General features: G+C 32.4%; 1 protein-coding gene across 1 annotated transcript in view; it reads left to right on the top strand.

Moving 5' to 3' along the window:
• Nucleotides 1–18,638, top strand: part of LOC149575100 (agamous-like MADS-box protein MADS1) — a 139,989-nt gene that overhangs the window by 54,752 nt on the left and 66,599 nt on the right. Inside the window, exon 2 of the mRNA XM_089812167.1 lies at nucleotides 11,676–11,748. Within this exon, the coding sequence (XP_089668293.1) occupies nucleotides 11,676–11,748 (73 nt within the window). The remainder of the gene's footprint in view (nucleotides 1–11,675; nucleotides 11,749–18,638) is intronic.

Genomic DNA, 18,638 nt, shown 5'->3' with positions numbered 1-18,638 from the left:
ATGAAGAACTTAACATATAAGTGCATGAGTTGTTGCAGAAAGGTTTGATTAGAGAAAGTTTGAGTCCATGTACTATACCTACTATATTAGCACCTAAAAAGAATGGAGAATGGAGAATGTGTACTGATTCCAGAGCCATTAACAAGATAACAGTGAAATATAGGTTTCCTATGCCGAGGATGGATGACATAATGGATTGTTTGAGTGGAGCAAAGTATTTTACCAAGATTGATTTGAAGAGTGGCTATCATCAGATTAGAATTAGAGAAGGTGATGAATGGAAGACTGCTTTCAAGACAAAAGAGGGTTTGTATGAATGGTTGGTTATGCCTTTTGGTTTGACTAATGCACCTAGTACTTTCATGAGGTTGATGAATGAAGTTCTGAAAAGATTCTTGGGTAAGTTTGTGATTGTTTATTTGGATGATATTCTAATATTCAATAAGACTAAGGAAGAACATCTTGAGCATATTAGGAAAGTATTGCAGAGGTTGAAAGAGGAAAAGTTGCTGATAAATCTAAAAAAGCGTTCTTTGATGCAAGAGGAGATTGTGTATCTAGGATTTGTGATTTTAGCTGATGGTTTGAAGATGGATCTTGAGAAGGTAAAAGCAATTTTGGAATGACCTACACCTAAGAATGTGGGTGAGGTAAGATCATTTCATGGTTTGGCTAGTTTTTAGAAAAAGTTTATAAGGAATTTTTTAGTTCTGTTTGTAATGTTATGACTAAGACAATGAGAGGAGACAAAAATGAATTCAAGTGGACACAAGGAGCTGATAACAATTTTGAGACTTTGAAACAAAAGTTTGCTGAGTTGCCTGCATTGGCTTTACCTAATTTCAACAAAGTATTTCAAGTTGAATGTGATGCAAGTGGTAATGCAATAGGAGCTGTATTAAGTCAAGAAGGTAAGCCTATTGCTTTCTTTAGTGAAAAATTGAATGATGCTAAAAAGAAATATTCAGTGTATGATCAAGAGTTTTATGCTATTGTTCAAGCATTGAAGAAGTGGAGACATTATTTGATGCCTAAGGAGTTTGTGTTGTATATTGATCATAAAGCTTTACAATACTTGGGAAGTCAACATCTATTGAATCAAAGATATATGAAGTGGGTTGAGTACTTGCAAAGTTTTACATTTGTGATCAAGCATAAGAGTGGAATTACTAACAAAGTTGCTGATGCATTGAGTAGAAGACGTTCTTTGTTGACTGAAATGAAGGTTGAAGTTCTTGGTTTTGATGAGATGAAAGAGTTATATGATGCTGATCCTGTTTTTTTGAGGCATGGAGAGAGTGCAAAGCACCAAATCTGACAGATCACATAAGTAAGTATGATGAGTATTTCATTCAAGAAGGTGTGTTGTTCAAAGGTATTCAGTTGTGTATTCCTAGAAGTTCTATGAGGTTGAATCTGATTAAGGAAAAACATAGTGGTGGATTAGCTAGACATTTTGGAATTGATAAGACATTGAGTTTGCTGAAAGAGAAATATTATTGGCCACAAATGTACAAGGATGTTCAAAAGTTTGTAAAGAGTTGTGGATTTTGTCAAGTTGCAAAGGGAGTGAGTCAAAATATTGGTTTGTATACACCTATTACTGTTCCTGAGAAACCTTGGACTGACATCAATATGGATTTTGTTATGGGATTGCCTAAGACAGTGAAGGGGTATGATTCCATATTTGTTGTAGTGGACAGATTTTCTAAGATGGCTCATTTTATACCTTGTAAGAAGACATCAGATGTTGAGCATCTCGCTAAACTTTTCTTTATAGAGATTGTGAGATTGCATGGATTACTAAGAAGCATTATTTCAGACAGAGATAGTAAGTTTGTTGGTTATTTTTGGAAGACTTTGTGGAAGAAGATGGGTACTGAATTGAAGTTTAGTTCTACATTCCATCCACAAATAGATGGAAAGACAAAGGTTGTGAATATAAGCTTGGAAAATTTACTGAGATGTTTAGTTGGAAACAAGCCAAGTAATTGGGAAGTTGTGTTAGCACAAGCTGAATTTGCATATAACAATTCTGTAAATAGGAGTACAGGGAAGAAACCTTTTGAGATTGTTACCAGAATGCATCCTAGGGGTATATCAGATTTGAGAGATGTTGCTGGTGAAGAAAAGAAAAGTGCTGTAGGAGAAGAATTTGCCGATTTTATGGAGTCTTTGCATAAGGAAGTGAAGTTGAGGTTGGAACAAAGTAATCAAAAGTATAAGAAGAATGTTGATCAATCTAGAAGACACCATGATTTTCAAGTTGGTGATGAGGTGATGGTTCATCTAAAGAAAGGAAGATTCCTAGTTGGAACATACAGTAAGCTGAAGATGAAGAAATTTGGACCTTGTAAGATCTTGAAGAAGTTTGACAGTGGTAATGCATATGAAGTTGAGTTACCTAATGACATGGATATATCTCCTATATTCAATATTGCTGATTTGTATAAGTATCATGAGTCAGATGATGAAGTTGTTAAACCTAATGATTATCCTAAGAAGCAAATTGAAGAGGTTGAATAGATATTGGACCAGAGATTTAGTAAAAGTACAAGAGGAAAAGACTACTATGAATATTTGGTGAAGTGGAAGAATAGACCAATTGAAGATGCTACATGGATTTCTCAATCCGAGTTGGATTCAACTCAGGTTGTGACACTTGCATGATTCAGGAGAATCATTTTCTCCAACCCTAGTTGTTTGATGCAGGAGAATCCTAGGTTTCCTTGTAATCCTCCACCTTTGTTCTTTCTGCTAGTTGCTACCGAGTTCCAATTTCCAGTTGTTACCGAGTTCCAGTAGCTTTAGTTGCTATCAAGTTCCAGTTTCTAGTTGCTACTGAGTTCTAGTTGCTAGTTGCTACCGAGTTCATAGTTGAGTTCCAGTTGCTACTGAGTTCATAGTTGCTGTTGTGTAATCCCTTTGGATGCCAAGCTCGTATGGATGTTGTGTGCCAATTTTGGAAAGCTTTATTTTGCCAAGAAATTTGTGTCTGGTTCCTATTTGAGCCAACTTTGCTCACATTTAATTTTGGTATAGGTAGTTACATTTGGTTAGAGCTGACTTGTGGCTTCTCTATGTTCTAGAATGTTCTGTAAGCCATTTTGGCAAGTATAAATAGAGCGCTTAGGCTTAGATTAAAGGGAGATTTTGGGAGATTTTAGAAAGAGCAGGATATGAGTCTAGAAATGCGAATTTGAAGTTGGATCATGAAGTTGTATTCTATTTCTAGTCGTAACCTAGAAGGCCTTACAGCTGGGCATGTATTCTATTTACTTGATGAATTAAATAAAGATCTCTTGTTCTCTCTCCTTAGTTCTATGTTTATGTTGTTTTTTCCACTATGTTAACTCTTGTAGGGTGGTTTGGATAGTTGGGTGTGCCTTTGGCCCTAGCTTTTCCTTCCCTAGCCTGCGTCCGTATTGACCCTTTGATTATCACTAATGCTTATTTATTACTAACTAGTTCTTAGTTTTTATATAAAAAACCTATATATGATTACTAACAACTAAACGTAAGATAAAACTTAATTTGCACCAATCATGAGTAATTTTGTTCTCATTAATTCAATATTTTTAATGTATAAATTTTATTTATTAATTTTTAATATCATATAAATATAATATATTTTTACTACTAAATAACTAATAAATTAGAGATGGGAATCGAGGGGATGATGATAGAGCTATGGGTAGGGGCTAAGGTGGCTAAGGTATCTATGCCCTAGTCTGCTCTTCCTTGGCATTTCCTATTGTGGACAATGGGTCATGGTGCCCTTGTTGCTATCGGCTACTAGTTGCTGGTGGGTGGAGAAGGAGCTATTGAAAATAATCAAGACTAGCTCAGTTACTAAGAGGGGAGGGGTGAATTAGTAGCCTTGAAACTTTTAACAAATTCAGCACTTAACAACATAATCCATTCACCATTAATTGATCTAATCTACTGTATGCATGAGAAACTAAAAGATAAACATTCATGGCACATGAACACAATATTTGGTGATCTAGAAACCTTCCAAATAGAAAGTAAAACTGGGGTGGGGATGATACCCACAAAACTTCAATACTGCAGTATAAAGTTGGCCTATTAAGGCTTACAATGATCACTTATGATGATCTTCCCTATTAGGAGCAATTGGGACTACTAGGTCCACCTTGTTAGAGGTTATACAAACATACAATGAAGTATGCACTCGATAAAGAGATTTAAAGAAAAGACTGTTAAGTCTACCCTATTAAAGGATTTGAATCTAATTCACCTATTAGGATGAAATAGTAGATCTGTCTTACAACTGAATTGCTGATTAGATCCTTGAAATGTTGATCACCTATTTGAGATAGATATAACTTGACTACTCCTTATTTGACCTTGCTAAACAATTTACTCTATTGCTAATTCACATTCACATGCTTATCATCACATTCACTTTCACTCTTTTCATAAAAGTACTATCTCATCATGCTTGGGTATGATACAATACATTACATATATACCATCCCAATTCTCATAATTAGAAGGTCGACCAAAACACAAGATAACACCAATATTACTAAGTTGGCCCAAATATAGAAACTTGGGTTCTGAAAGCTAACTTGTGACCTTCTAATACTTGGCGTCCACTGCATTACTCAGCATTGTCATGCATTTGGTAGAAGTAGAGGATCGATCCATACTAATCACTCAATGTAGCTTCAAACTCAGTGAACATTGGAGACTCGGTAGATATAGTGTCACTCGATAGAAATTGAATTCCATGTTTACCTTGCTTTCACTTAGTAAACACTACTCATCCCATCACTCAATTAACACTGGCTTCACATCACAAGAACTGATGACTCGGTGGACACTGTGAAGTATGGTAACCACTAAACTGCTTGGTGTGGACTGAACTACTCAATCTGAACTGCTAAACTTCACACTATCTATATTCACTCGGTAACGACTGGAATTCTCGGTGTGAACGGTGAAACTTGGTAACCACTAAATGGCTCGGTAAACACTAGAGAGTGAATGATGAACTTAGTAACCATACATAATCTAAATAAGTGTTGCCACTAATAACAAACAAGACTTAATGCCAACAATCTCCCCCTTTGGCATTAGTGACAAAAACACTTATTAGCCAAAACTTATGTACAGTGTCATGCTGACTTTGATTTTTGATTTTTCAAAAATTGTCTTTGTAATTTTTCTATATATACATTTACACATATCTCCCCTATACAATATACATATCATATCATAATATCATGCAAAGCTTATATACAAATATCTCTTCTTAATTTCTCCCCCTTTATTATTATGCACAAGTCTTTCCCCCTTTTATTCTGCACATATGTATCTCCCCTTTTTTTGACAATAATGCCAAACATTTATACACAACATACTTATACAGAGACACTAAAATGTGAGAGAAAATCATAATGTACTTTAAGAATAAGAGCTAATGTCTTATCCCAATTTTCTTGCAAAATTTTGCAGGTTTGAAGTGTAACTTGAACTTCTGCTAAGAGTACAATCATATGGTCTGCAATTGAAAAATTGTTATCATGGATCAATGTTTTTGAATAGGCAATATGCTTTTGCATTGTTTCCATGATTGGAAGGATCATATTCTTGATGTCTATTAGTGTAGACCAAATCCTAGCTTCCTCTCTCAACAACTCATCCTACATGTCTGATAGGAATCTGACCCTCATGTGATGTGCCAATCTTGAGCTGGGGTCAAGCTGCAACTTTTGGGCACTGGCCTTTAGATCCTCATCTATCATATTTAATTTTCCCTTTATTTCCTTTGTATACTCAGTAACATCACATAGCTTAGCAAAAAGAGATGTTAGATTTGTAAAAGAATGATTAGCCAAAATTGAGGAAAGATCTACCTGATGAATACCAATATGCTGAGCAATGTGCTCGAGCACTTTATTGTCAAACTTTTTCTCAGCTTTTTCTATCAAACTTTCTTGGCTAGTAGAGTCATTATTGAATTTATTTACTGCTTCTTCTAATTGTAACAAAATATGTTGAGATGAATCAACATCAACACCTATGTCCTCTGTCAAGATATTCTTGGCACTCTCTATTATTTGAAATTCTCTGTCCCTTTCTTCTCTGAGCTGCTTCTGCTTTGCCTTCATCTCAAGAAGTTGGCTGACCAATCTCATTTGTTCAACAATAGCATTATCAAAATCCAACTTGGGAATTTCAATTTCCTTGTGCAAGTCTATTTCTTCATCAATTTCTTTTCCACTAATCATAAGTTTAAGTGATGTCTTTGGTTCAACTTCTGATATTACCACTTTGGATTTTGAAACAAAAATAATGGTAGAAATAGTAGGGCTTGAAGTAAAAAAATTTATGGGGCCTACTAATAGAATATTAACTAGAAGAATCCAAAATTGACGTGCTACCCAAAATTGATCTAATTACAAGAGGAATGCCAACTGACGTACATACAACAGGAGTACTTATAGGAGTATGCAAAGTTAAAGTAGATAAAACTGTAGAACTAGGTGCTACACTTACTGTTGATGTTCTTGACTCAGGAGCTAAAGAAAAGGAGGAGTGTAGCTTGGTGGATGAAGTGGTAGACACTTCCATTAGTGATACCTGGAGGTGAGAGGGAGAAAATAGTGATTGGGAAGATGATGTATCTATTGTAGTCACAATCACACTTGTTGAAGCTGTCTCCATGCCTGATGATGTGGCTGATTTTACTGGAGAGTGAGGAAGGGAGGCTATAACTTTTGTAGCTATCCTAATTGGATCACTTTCTTTATCTTCTTCTTCTTCCCTATCTTCCTCTTTAGCTTCTTCTTGTTCTCTTCTTCACCATCCTTCATCAACACCTAATAATCGTCAACATTAATAGTGACACAAGGTGTATTATCTTTTTCATTTTCACCTTTACCCTTGGTAAGCATAAGAGGGGCACTTGCAGTTTTCAGTTTTGAAATCCTCCTCTTACCTTTGTTCACTGCCTATGGAAGCTTAATTTCTAGCTCTATTCTAGCTTTTTCTTCCTCATATGTTCCAAAGATGGGTACCTTTGGATCTATAGGCTCATTTACTAGGGCTTCAATTATCTCCTTTGTTCCATCAATATTAACCTCATAAGGAAGAGGTTTCACCCATACTACTCTAGGCCTTACTACCTGAATGTATACTCTATCACAGTCAACCATGAAACAAACATCATCCTTGTAGTCTTCAACTAATTTTGGTAGAATCCAGAACCTATTGTTCATCTTCTCCTTAAAGGCTTCAAAATAGTTGTCCATTATATTGTCAAAATTCTCACCCATCTCTGCAATAAATTTATTAATCTGGTACAAAACTGGAGTTTCCTTTCTCCATACCACTATTCCTTTAGAGGGATATGATTTAATTTTTAATTTTTTTGATATGATTTAATATTTTTTTCTTTCTCAAAATTGACATCTTTTCGAGTGTTAAAATATGTGCTTGGAGAATTTTTTTACAATATACTATATCTAATTAAAACACTATAAGCTCTATATGAGAATATTCTTGACTTTGAGCTCTATAAAATGGTGTTTAAATGTTACTAAAAAATATCGTAAAAAATAGTCATAGTTATTGAAACGTCAATTTTCTGAAACAATTTTATTTCTTTAGTAATTGGATACAAACTAGTATAAAATATGCATTTAATAGACTTTTTCAATTGGAAAACTATGACACCATATATAACTTAGATAGAATGAATTTATCTAGATGATATGTTTGAAAAATATATATTTTTGGATAGAAATACTCAAATTTAGTCATTCTGATAAGTCCGCTTGAAAGGTGACACAACTTTGTACTTTTACCTAGGTAAGTCATCTATTTATTTCTTTAATACTCCACAGCTGATCTAGCATAGAATTTTTAGGATTATTAGGTTTTAGATTGGCTCTCTTCCTCTAATTCACCTTGGATTCCCCTTGGCTCTGGGAGTTCAGTTGAAGGACTACTAGCAAGACCTTTTAGATAAATTCGATAGCAAGGTGAGTCACTGGACTGATAGGTGGCTTTCTTCTGTTGGGAGAGTTATCCTCCTCAAGATAGTGATTTAGGCTCTTCCCATTTATAGGTGTCTTGTGCAAACTCCTCGTACTAGTTTTATGAATGAATTTGATGCTCTATCTCAACAATTTCTTTGGTGAAGAAATCTTCTTTCTTTAAAGTAGAGCTTTGTCAATTGGGACACAGTCTTCTTGCTAAAGTTTGCTAGGGGTCTAGGTCTCAAATCTATGGATCTTGTTGCCAAGGCTTTGGCTGCTGAGTTATACTAGAGGTGGTGCAATAATTAGGATCGAGATTGGCCAAAGATTCTAGCCCACAAGTATTTTCTAGGAGTGGATTGTCAGGATATCCCAAGACTAGGTCTTGCTTGGAAAGGTTCCTTTAGTTGGGATACTTTTAAAAAGGGGGCACTTCTTATCAAGGAAGGACTTTTCTGGATATGTAATGAGGGATCAAGTGCTTTGTTCTTGTGGAATTCATGGGATGACCATCCTCCCATTCTTTCCAACTACCCCCATTTCTAGCCTCTTTTTCCATATATTTACGGTTGCTAGGTGGACTAAGCTGACACATTTCAAGAATGTCAAACTATGTGGTTCTGTAGATGTGGGTTGTTGGAAGGACCTACGGGAGTGGCCTTTGGGTGGTCCCATGAAGATTCAAAATGAAATTGCTAGCCTTCTCTCTGATAGGCTATGCAACTCTTCTAAAGACAAGGATATCCTTGCTTTGGGTCCGTGTCCTAAAGGAAAGCTTAGTGTAGCCAAAGGCTATGCTTGGCTGGATAAACAATGACATAGACTTATTGAAGTTCCTCGATGGAAAAAGGTTTAGTATAAGTTTTCTTGGCCTAAGTTTAAATTTTTCTTATGGTTGGTGGCTCAAAATAAATGTCTTACTTGGGATAACCTTCAAAGGAGAGGGTTCCATGGGCCATCTCTTTGTTCCCTCTGTATGTTGAATGGGGAAAGCATCTCCCACTTATTTTTCTCATACCCTCTCTCTAAAGAAATCTGGCATAAGTAGTGGGAGATGTGGTGTCATGGTTGCATTCATGCTAAGTCTCTTATTGAATTTTGGGAGAGCCTTGGTAGACCCCTGGTAAAAACCACTTTCCTCCAGGTGGCTTGGGTTGTTGGACCTACTTTCATTATATGGAATCTTTGGCTAGAATGTAATCGTAGGCTTTTTTGCAACTCCAGTTTGGGAGTCACTAAATTGTGGCAGACGACTTTGAGCAAACTCCAAGAAACTATTCAGATGACTTTGAGAAGACTCCAAGAAACTATCTATGTTAAGTTAGATATGATTGAACATGTGGATCCTGGAGATTATATGGTAGTAAGGAATTTGGTACTAGTGGACGAAGGAATGGAGGGCACAAATGGCAAGAGATCTCAGCTGTTCAAGAGAAAGGCTTGTAGAATTGGGAAGTGGAGGCCACTTCCAATTGGCATCCTTAAAATTAATACTAATGGCTCTTCCCATGAGAACCTTGGGTAGACAGGTGTTGGGGCTATTGAAAGAGGCAAGGATGGTGAAGTTTTCTTTCTTTTCTTGGTTTATAAAGGAATTCATTCTAATAATTAGATGGAGACCCTTGCCATCAGCCTAGCTATTGAGCGGGGATGTTCTTTGGGATGGAGGAAGATTATTTGTGACTCAGACTCTTAGAGTTTTGTGGATATGATAAACAACCAGAGTGTGCATGATGTTAACTGCCAGTTAGCCTCTATTATTAGAGAGATTTTGTATCTGAGTAGCTATGTGGATTGGATCTCTTTTTGTCACATTCCTAGGGAATGGAATGGAGTGGCTGATGTCTTGGCAAAATGGACGTCGGAGAAAGGAGTTGGTTGGGATGTTGTAGGAAGGGATGGACTTCCTACAGATTACACTAGGATTTTTTAGTAGTTAGTGGAAAATGATAGGGTTTAATTGTTATTGTGACTTGTATTTGGTTCTTTGGGGCTTGAGGCCTTCTATATTGTTTTAGCTCTAATTGAATAAATTTTTACCCCTCTTTTTAAAAAAAGAAACAAAAAAAACTAATAAATAAAATTATACTAACAATTATTAATATATCTTTAACAATGTTGTAATATATATCACAATTATATACCAAGTATAATATATGTTATTTCTTTTATGTTGTAACAAATATTTTTATCATAATTAGAAATCAATCTTTCACTAAAGAATATCAGTGATGTCTTAACATCCATTGTATTTTATATAAAAGTAGAGAATACTATGAAAACACAATTTTTTATTTTTATTTTTGTATTTCATCATTATTAATTAACATCTTTTAACATTGATTTAGAGATGCTTATTCTCAAATTCAATATATATTATGCATTTCAAATAAAATATATCATATAAAATTAATCGAGCACTAAATTTCTACAATTAATAAATATAAGAAATATTACCATATGGTTCCCATTATATAAATCCAACCTACACAAGGTTAAGTTTTTAAAACTCTTATAAAAGATCCTAATCTGCTAAATCATCTCTTCACATTTTGTTATTGATTTTGATTTTGTCTATGTGCACCACTTATAGTTTTCAAATAAGAATTTTTATTTACTTATTATATTATTATTTCCACGAAATTCATACTAATACTTTTAATATGTCTATAATTAAGAAGTTTACATAATTCATACTAACAATTTGAATGATTTGATTTTTATTTTAGGATGCATGTATATATAAAAATATGTTTTTTAATTCCATCTCAAATATTAAAATATTAATAAAATATGAATTATATTATATTTTTATATTATAATTACAATCAATTCAGTTTGTTCTCTTATAGTTATAATTTTTTAAATATAAATTAGATACTACTCTATCTAATTAAATTAACACAACTTATGCCAACTACAAGCCAACCACTACATGACACTTGTTTACATTAGTAAATAACTAAATATTATATATATACTAAGAATACTTTTATTTTATTTATTTTCTTTATAATATTATATATATAGTATCGGTGCCTTCCCATACCAGCTTCAACAACACCAATCATCAGAGTCCCTCCCCAACCGAAATCATCTGAGTCTAAATCAATATAAATATCTAGCAAGTGAATGGGTGAGTCACCCATGGCTCCTAAAGCTAATTTTGACAGGGAGTCAGCTTCATTGTTTGCCTCTCTATATATGTGCTCGGTTGGCACGAGGGATGAACCTACCCAAGCCCATGAACATGCAATTTGAAAAATAATTTATTATTATCTAAAACTCTAAATTAAGACAAATCAATTTTATTATTGTCTAAAACTCTAAATTAAGCCAAATCAATTTTATTATTGCCTAAAATTCTAAATTAAGTCAAATCAATTTTATATATTTTTTCACATATGTTAACTACATTTCTAGAACAATTTTAACCATTTTGACAGTAAAAAATAGACAGATTGTGGAAATCTAATAGATCTAATAAATTCAATGAACAAGAATCTTACAATTTACTTGTGAGTGTTTTCTTCAAAATACATCCAAATTAGAATAGCTTAAATAAATTATATAATTGTATCCTTAAAATATGAAATTTTATTCTTAGTAAATTAAAAAGTATAATTAAAACTACCAGGTCCTAATCTTAGAATTTTGTGGCAGGGACATGGATACAATTATTCAAGCATATCATGAAAATGCTAGAAATAGTGGCAATATGCCATCTAAGTTCCAGGTATGGTCTCTTTCCCTAGGTTTAGAAGGTATTGGTTTATGTCACAAATACACTCGAGAGGAATCACATATATATATATTTCTTTAATTCCTTAACTAGCTTAGCTTCCTTTTATTATAAAAATAATCTTTGTTCTATCATGTGAAAAATCAGTAAAATCAATACCTAGAGTAAATGGTAATAAGAAGATATTGAGAAAATAAGAGCGTTAAATAAAAATATCACAATCATTGAAGGAGGTAATTGAATTTATTTAATAATATATTTTCTAAATATTACTAATCTACATTTAATTAAATATAAATAATTTATTTATATATAAGATTTTTAATTTAGTGTGTATTAGTTTTGATATGTTTGATTTGTGATTTCAGTTCTTTGAAACATAAATAATACTTTTTTGAATATATGATATATGATTATCAAAGTTAGATAGAAAACTTGGTGAGAATTTCTTGAAGTTAAATGATCCTAATAAAAATTCTCACATGCTCTTGATATTGAACTTATGTAGAGAAAAAAAAAGACATCTTACTTTTATTTTGAAACATATAGTTTTTTAACAAAGTGACAAAATTCAGCCTAAAATAGACTTCCACTTCATTAAATTACTTGACCAGTGTGAATTTTGTTGGTATGAATAAGGAGTTTCCTAACTGGTTCTTGGTTATCACCTATTCATGCATGTCAAGATTACTTTGGATAGCTTAGTTGTCACATAATTCAGAGTTTTATTATTGTATAGATTAGGTTTCACCACATTAGCCCCCTTTTTTTTAATAATGTTGCATTTTATTTTCTTTCTTGAGAGTAGGTGTAACTAGTCCAACATCACTTGCTTATAACATCTCTTTTGTACATTTGTATCATCAATTCATATCTATTAATTGTAATTTTTTCTCAAATTTTTAGTTGAGTCTTGTTTTTCTTCATTTTTCAAATTTCAATATTCTTGTGTGTTTGGATGGTTTCTTGGTTTCATCCCTTAGTCTGTGGCCTAGGTATCATTTTTAACTACTTGGGTAAAATAAGTTTGCACCATTTTAATAAAACATTTATGTACAATTTCCATAACATTTTGGCTCCTAGAGCATTATTTTAAGCTTCCTTGCAAGTATGGTCCAACCTCCAAATTAATGTTTAGGAATGTACAAACTTTACACAAATAAAGAAGAGGAATGTTTTCCTTATTAAGGAATACTAACTTTACTCTAAGAAAGATGATAAATCTTTTCTTTATTCTTCATATTTGTCTATCAAAAGAAATATTTGGTTTATGAGAGAAATTTTTTTAGCACTTAATTGAGAATGGAAAAGTAGGTAGTGATTGCATTTAGAACTTATTTGATCACTAATATTTTACAACTAATTATCAAGAAAATATTTTCTTTGAAATTGAAGATATGATCTTTTGCTCAAAAAATGATGTTTTTCAAGACCCAAGAAGAATAGAATACCTAAATATTTCCAAGGGAGAGACAAAACCAAAAAGTTGGAAATTCCTTTTAAGTTGATATTAAACTAAATGAGCAAGATTCATAAAAAAAAAATAGCTTGGATTTTGACTTGATCATCAATTGACACAAAGATGAACAATAAGAGAGAATATTCATGATATTTTTGGATTTAGACAGACATGTGACCAAAGAGTAAAATATAATTTGTGAATAGGTTATGTGTGGATAAGTTTGGTATACTCATTATTTTGAAACCCTTCCAACTTCTTCATCCATTAGATATGTAAGATTTGGCTATGAAGATAGCCACCTAAATTCTAGAGATCAAATGGAGAGCACAATCACAAGAGAGAATTAATATGACAAGAATAAATTGTAATTACACCAAGAGTCTAATTTAGTAATTGGATTGAATCAACTCAAATCAAGTGGAATGAATATTACATAGGAAATTCCTTGGTTATAGAGCCAAGGTGAGTACAAATGAGTGAATTAGACACCCCTTGGTTATATAAGGGTAAAAGTACAAAGTTGTGTCACTTTTTAGGCTGACTTATTAAAAGCATTGAATTTGAGTATTTCTATATAAAAATCAATTTTGTTCAAATATTTGATGTAGATAAATTAATACTAGCTAAGTTATATATGGTTTCACACATTTCCAATTGGAAATGTCTATTAAATGCATGTTTTATACTAGTTTGTATCCAATTACTAAAGAAATAAAATTATTTCAGAAAAGTGGCATTTCAATAACTCTTATTATTTTTTATGATATTTTTTTAATAATATATAAACACCAATTTATAGAGCTCAAAGTCAAGAATATTCTCATATAGAGTTTATAGTGTTTTAATTAGATATAGTATATTGTAATTAAAAAATTCTACAAGGACGTATTTTAACACTTGAAAAGATGTCAATTTTGAGGATGAAAAATAATTAAATCATATTAAAAAAATTAAAAATTATACGACATTCTAGAGGAGAGAGTCCTTTTCTGAACATATAATTTTTCTTTTGGTTAGAATAGATTTTTTTTGAAAAATGTCATGGGAGATGAAAGCTATCAATTTTAGTTGAGTTGAAATTTGAATTATTATAAAAGAGAAACTATAGGTCTAAAGATAATTTTTATTTTTGATTGTTCTAGCTATATATGTTATCTATAATATAGTCTGAGATCAAAGGGAAATAAGTTCATTTCCATATAGTTTTGTAGTGGGAACTAGACCCCTAATTTTCAATGTTTTTCAACAATTAAAAAAATATCTATAAAAATTAGAAAAATATATCAATTATTATTTCAAATAATTTTTAAAAATTATTATCCTAAACTTCATCCATTTCTACACATTTTATTAGTTTACTTCATTTTCAAATTCAAAATAATAATACCAATTTCATGTCATTGAAGGTGAACAATTATATTTTTGTTAGCCCTTTCCTTTACAAAAGGGTGACACAGGTTTGTGCTTTCACCCATAAAGGATAGTGTAAAGGATTGAATGAGAAAATGAAAGTGTCATTGTTTCATTGCATGATAGTCCACATGAAAAGATACCAATACACAAAATGTGGATATGTGATAGTGTGATAACATTGAAAAATATGGATCACATCTAAATTGGAAAATTCCATCCACTATAAGTGGATGTGATGAAATAGTAACATGATAAGCCCACACAAAGTATAAATAATACAACTACTCTTATGCATTTTCTCAATAAGCTTAATTAAAGTGGAATTAGTACTAAGCTGAACAATAAATATGGTAAAATACCTTAATTATAGTGATAACCCCTCACTTAAGTGTTCCTTAGGGATAGAGCTCAAAAACTAACAATGTAAAATTGGTCCCAACTACTAAGCCATATTGTGATGCATGGGCATCTTGGGTTTTTCGACAATCTTGTATCAACCACCAAGATTTCATTTCTTTGTTCTTGTTTTCTATTTGGAGAATAGTAATTATTGTTCATGTTTTCTCATTCCACATAGTCAACTCCCTAATGTGGACATATTGTGGATCCTTTTCCTAAGCTCACATATTTAAATTTTATTATTTGTAGAAGTTATCCTTCTCTTTATTCGAGGCATGTTGATTTCTTGGTAGCTCAAGTAGTGTGCAAGTTTGGCTTTGGAAATATCTTGTTTAATATAATGGCATCATGCACACTTGGGAATCTATCCTAGGATCATGTGTGGACCTATCCTTGGCCCCACAAAAGTTAACTTTCATATTTGTAAGCTCATTGAATTATCCTTTGGGGCAAGATCTATAAGGTGTAATGAATTTCCTGACAATATGACTTGTGGTATTGCTAGCTATAAAAGTAGAGATCAAGGATTAGGAAAAGTAGCATGAAGTTAGATAGAAGGAAAATACTAATAATTGGATCTATAGGCCCAAGTGCTTAATCTCACTAATTATAATTTGAATTTATATGGTTGCAACTAGGTAGGCCTTATGCTTGACATATTGAATAAAGAATGTCTTATCAGATTTGTATTGACTTCTCTATAATTTCTTTTGGTTTCTCCTATTTGGTCGCTTCCATGTGTAACTTTGATTGAAGGTAGCTAGGAGGTAAATTCCATCCCCTCCTACCTTGTGTCAGGCAATATGAAAGTGATTTTCTTTCTTGGCAAAGTTTGGGATCTTGTAGAACTTTGTTGAAGATTGGTTGTAGGGTGGGAGAATTGGTTTCTGACCTATAACTTGCAAAATGATATGATTCTTGCAAGAACTATTGTTAAGATGGTTTGAGGTAGAGAAAATGTAGACAATGCTATTATGGATATGTTGAGAAAATTTACAACTAGACTTGAACCTATTGAAACAACCTAGAGGAGTACATCTTGAAGATTTTAATGAAGAAGAAGAAGTAGTAGCAACACTAAATCCTGAACTTGTGGTGGAACAAGATAAATAAAGACTTTTGAGAGCTTTGAATAGAGAAAAGTGAAGACCTATTTTTAAACTTTCTACATATAGTGGAAGACTTTATATACTGATCCTTTGTTGGATTGGGAGATTAAGAAATATATTAACTATGAAAGTATTCCTAAGGATAAGAAAGTAAGGATAGTAGCTACAAAATTGAAAGAACATGGATTTATTTGGTGGGAACATTTGCAAAATAATAGACAAAGTAGATGAAAAGAAAAGATCAATACTTTGGTAAAGATGGTTGCTAAGTTGAAAAAGAAAATCCTTCTTGTTGATTATCTAGAAGAAGTTATTGACACACCTAATGAACCTAAAAAAAGGAGAGAGCCTTTTGATGATGAGAACTTTGTGGAATGAACAATAGGATAATGAACTAGTTTTAAGGAAAATACTCTTTAAGACCATATGTAAGATTGAAGATAAATGTTGCAAAGTGATTATTAGCAGTGTTCATTCTGAAAATTTGGCATCTAAAGAATTGGTAACTAAGTTGAAATTGCAATTCAATTATGAAACCTTAACCCTTATCCCATTGCTTGGATCAAGGATAAACATAAATTTCCAATAAGAGAACAATGCCTTCTAAAATTCAAGATTGGAAATTACTTTGATGAAGTTTTGTGTGTTATTATGCCTATGGATTGTGGTGATATATTTTACAGAAGATGTTGGAAGTATGATAATAAAGCTTTGAATTATGGTAGATTGAATTAGTATACTATTTGTGCTAATGGAAAGAAACAATTATTGTTGTCTTTGGTTGAGAAATCTGAGGGAAGTCAATGTACTTCTTTAAGGGTTTGTTTAGTTCAGGAAAATTAGTTTGTGAAACAAGATGAACTTGAACATACACTTAAGGTTAGATCTTTGTTGGATGAGTTTGAAGATATTATTTCTGATAATTTCCCTAATGGATTACCTCCTATGGGAAGTACAAGTCATTGTATGGATATGATACATGAAGGTAGTTTTCCTAATGAAGCACCACATAGATTAACACCCATAGAGAATGGAGAATTGAATAGACAAGTGAAAGAATTTCTTGAGAAGGGTTTGATTATAGAAAGTTTGAGTCCAAGTTATGTAGTACCTATTGTATTAACACCTACTTGAAGAATGGATAATGGGGAACATACACTGCTTCTAGAGTTATAAATATGATAATAATAAAGTATAGGTTTCATTTGTGTAAGATGGATGATATTATGGATAGACTGAGTTTAACAAAATATTTTTAAAAGATTGATTTGAAAACTTGTTGCCATTAGATTAGGCTCAGAGAAGGAGATGAATGAAAGACCTCTTGTAAGACTAATGAAGATTTGTATAAGTGGTTAGTTATGTCTTTTGTCTTAACTAATGTGCCTAGTACAAGTTTATGAGGTTGATGAATGAAATCTTGAAGAAATTTTTGGGTAAGTTTATGATTATATACCTTGATGATATATGCTAATCTATTGTAAGATTAAAGAGAAACACCTAGAGCATATCTGACAAGTTTTATAGAGGCTAAAAGAGGAGAAGTCACATTGATAAATCTGAATAATTATTCTTTTATGAAGGAGGAGCTTGTGCATTTTGGTTTTGTGATTTCTACTGATGGTTAGGGATAACTTTAAGAAACCCCTCCCTAAAAAATGTCTAAAATGCTAGCGAATCCAACATTTTGTGGGTGGGAAAATTTTAAACTTGACGGCAATTTTTTGTTCCATGTAGGGGAAAAAAAGTTATATGTTGATGATTTTTTTTCTTACCCTAACAAATATCATTTTAAATGTGGCGAATTAAATATTTTTCTTGCTGACAGATAAATAAATGATGACTATTTTTTTCTTGGAAAAAATGAGATTGTAATATCAGAGGTGAATGACATGTTTTGTAGGAAAATGAATAATAATGGTCTTGGCTAATCTTTAGTGGTAAACTATATATTTTTTTTAAAATCTAAAAGTGAATGTGCAAGTGTATTGGCTAGTGACCATTAGTATCCAAGTGTACTGACTAGTGTAGTTTCTATTATTAATAATGTTAGTGTCACTACTAGCTAGTGACCAACTGTACTAACTACTAACTAGTGTATTGTCTATTATTAAGAACATCAGTTTCAGTGATCACCATTAGTAATTACCAACTTGGGTACCGTCACTTTAGTAACATTAATATATTAGTTTTATTGATCATTGATTAATTAGAGATCAATAATAGAAGATGCATTTTGGGGCCAGTTTCTTGAAAAGACCTGGAGCGACACAAAAATCTCTAGAATGGAGACACATGCCATGTTTTGCACGAAAACATTAAATAGAATGTAGTGAACATTACATCAAGATTAAAATCATAAATGTGGTACTGACAATTACAATTATTATATTTCATTTACAACCACCTTGGTAGGCACTCCGATTGTTTGACATTAATGCGAGTACATTTCCCACACTTACAAATTACTAGGAATATTAAAACAAGATATGAAAGATCAT

Source organism: Cupressus sempervirens, chromosome 2 (assembly GCF_028749045.1).
Source record: "Cupressus sempervirens isolate cs-2001-9-10 chromosome 2, ASM2874904v1, whole genome shotgun sequence".
NCBI lineage: Eukaryota > Viridiplantae > Streptophyta > Pinopsida > Cupressales > Cupressaceae > Cupressus > Cupressus sempervirens.
Note: the sequence above shows the minus strand (reverse complement) of the source record. Positions and strands in the feature narration are given on the sequence as shown.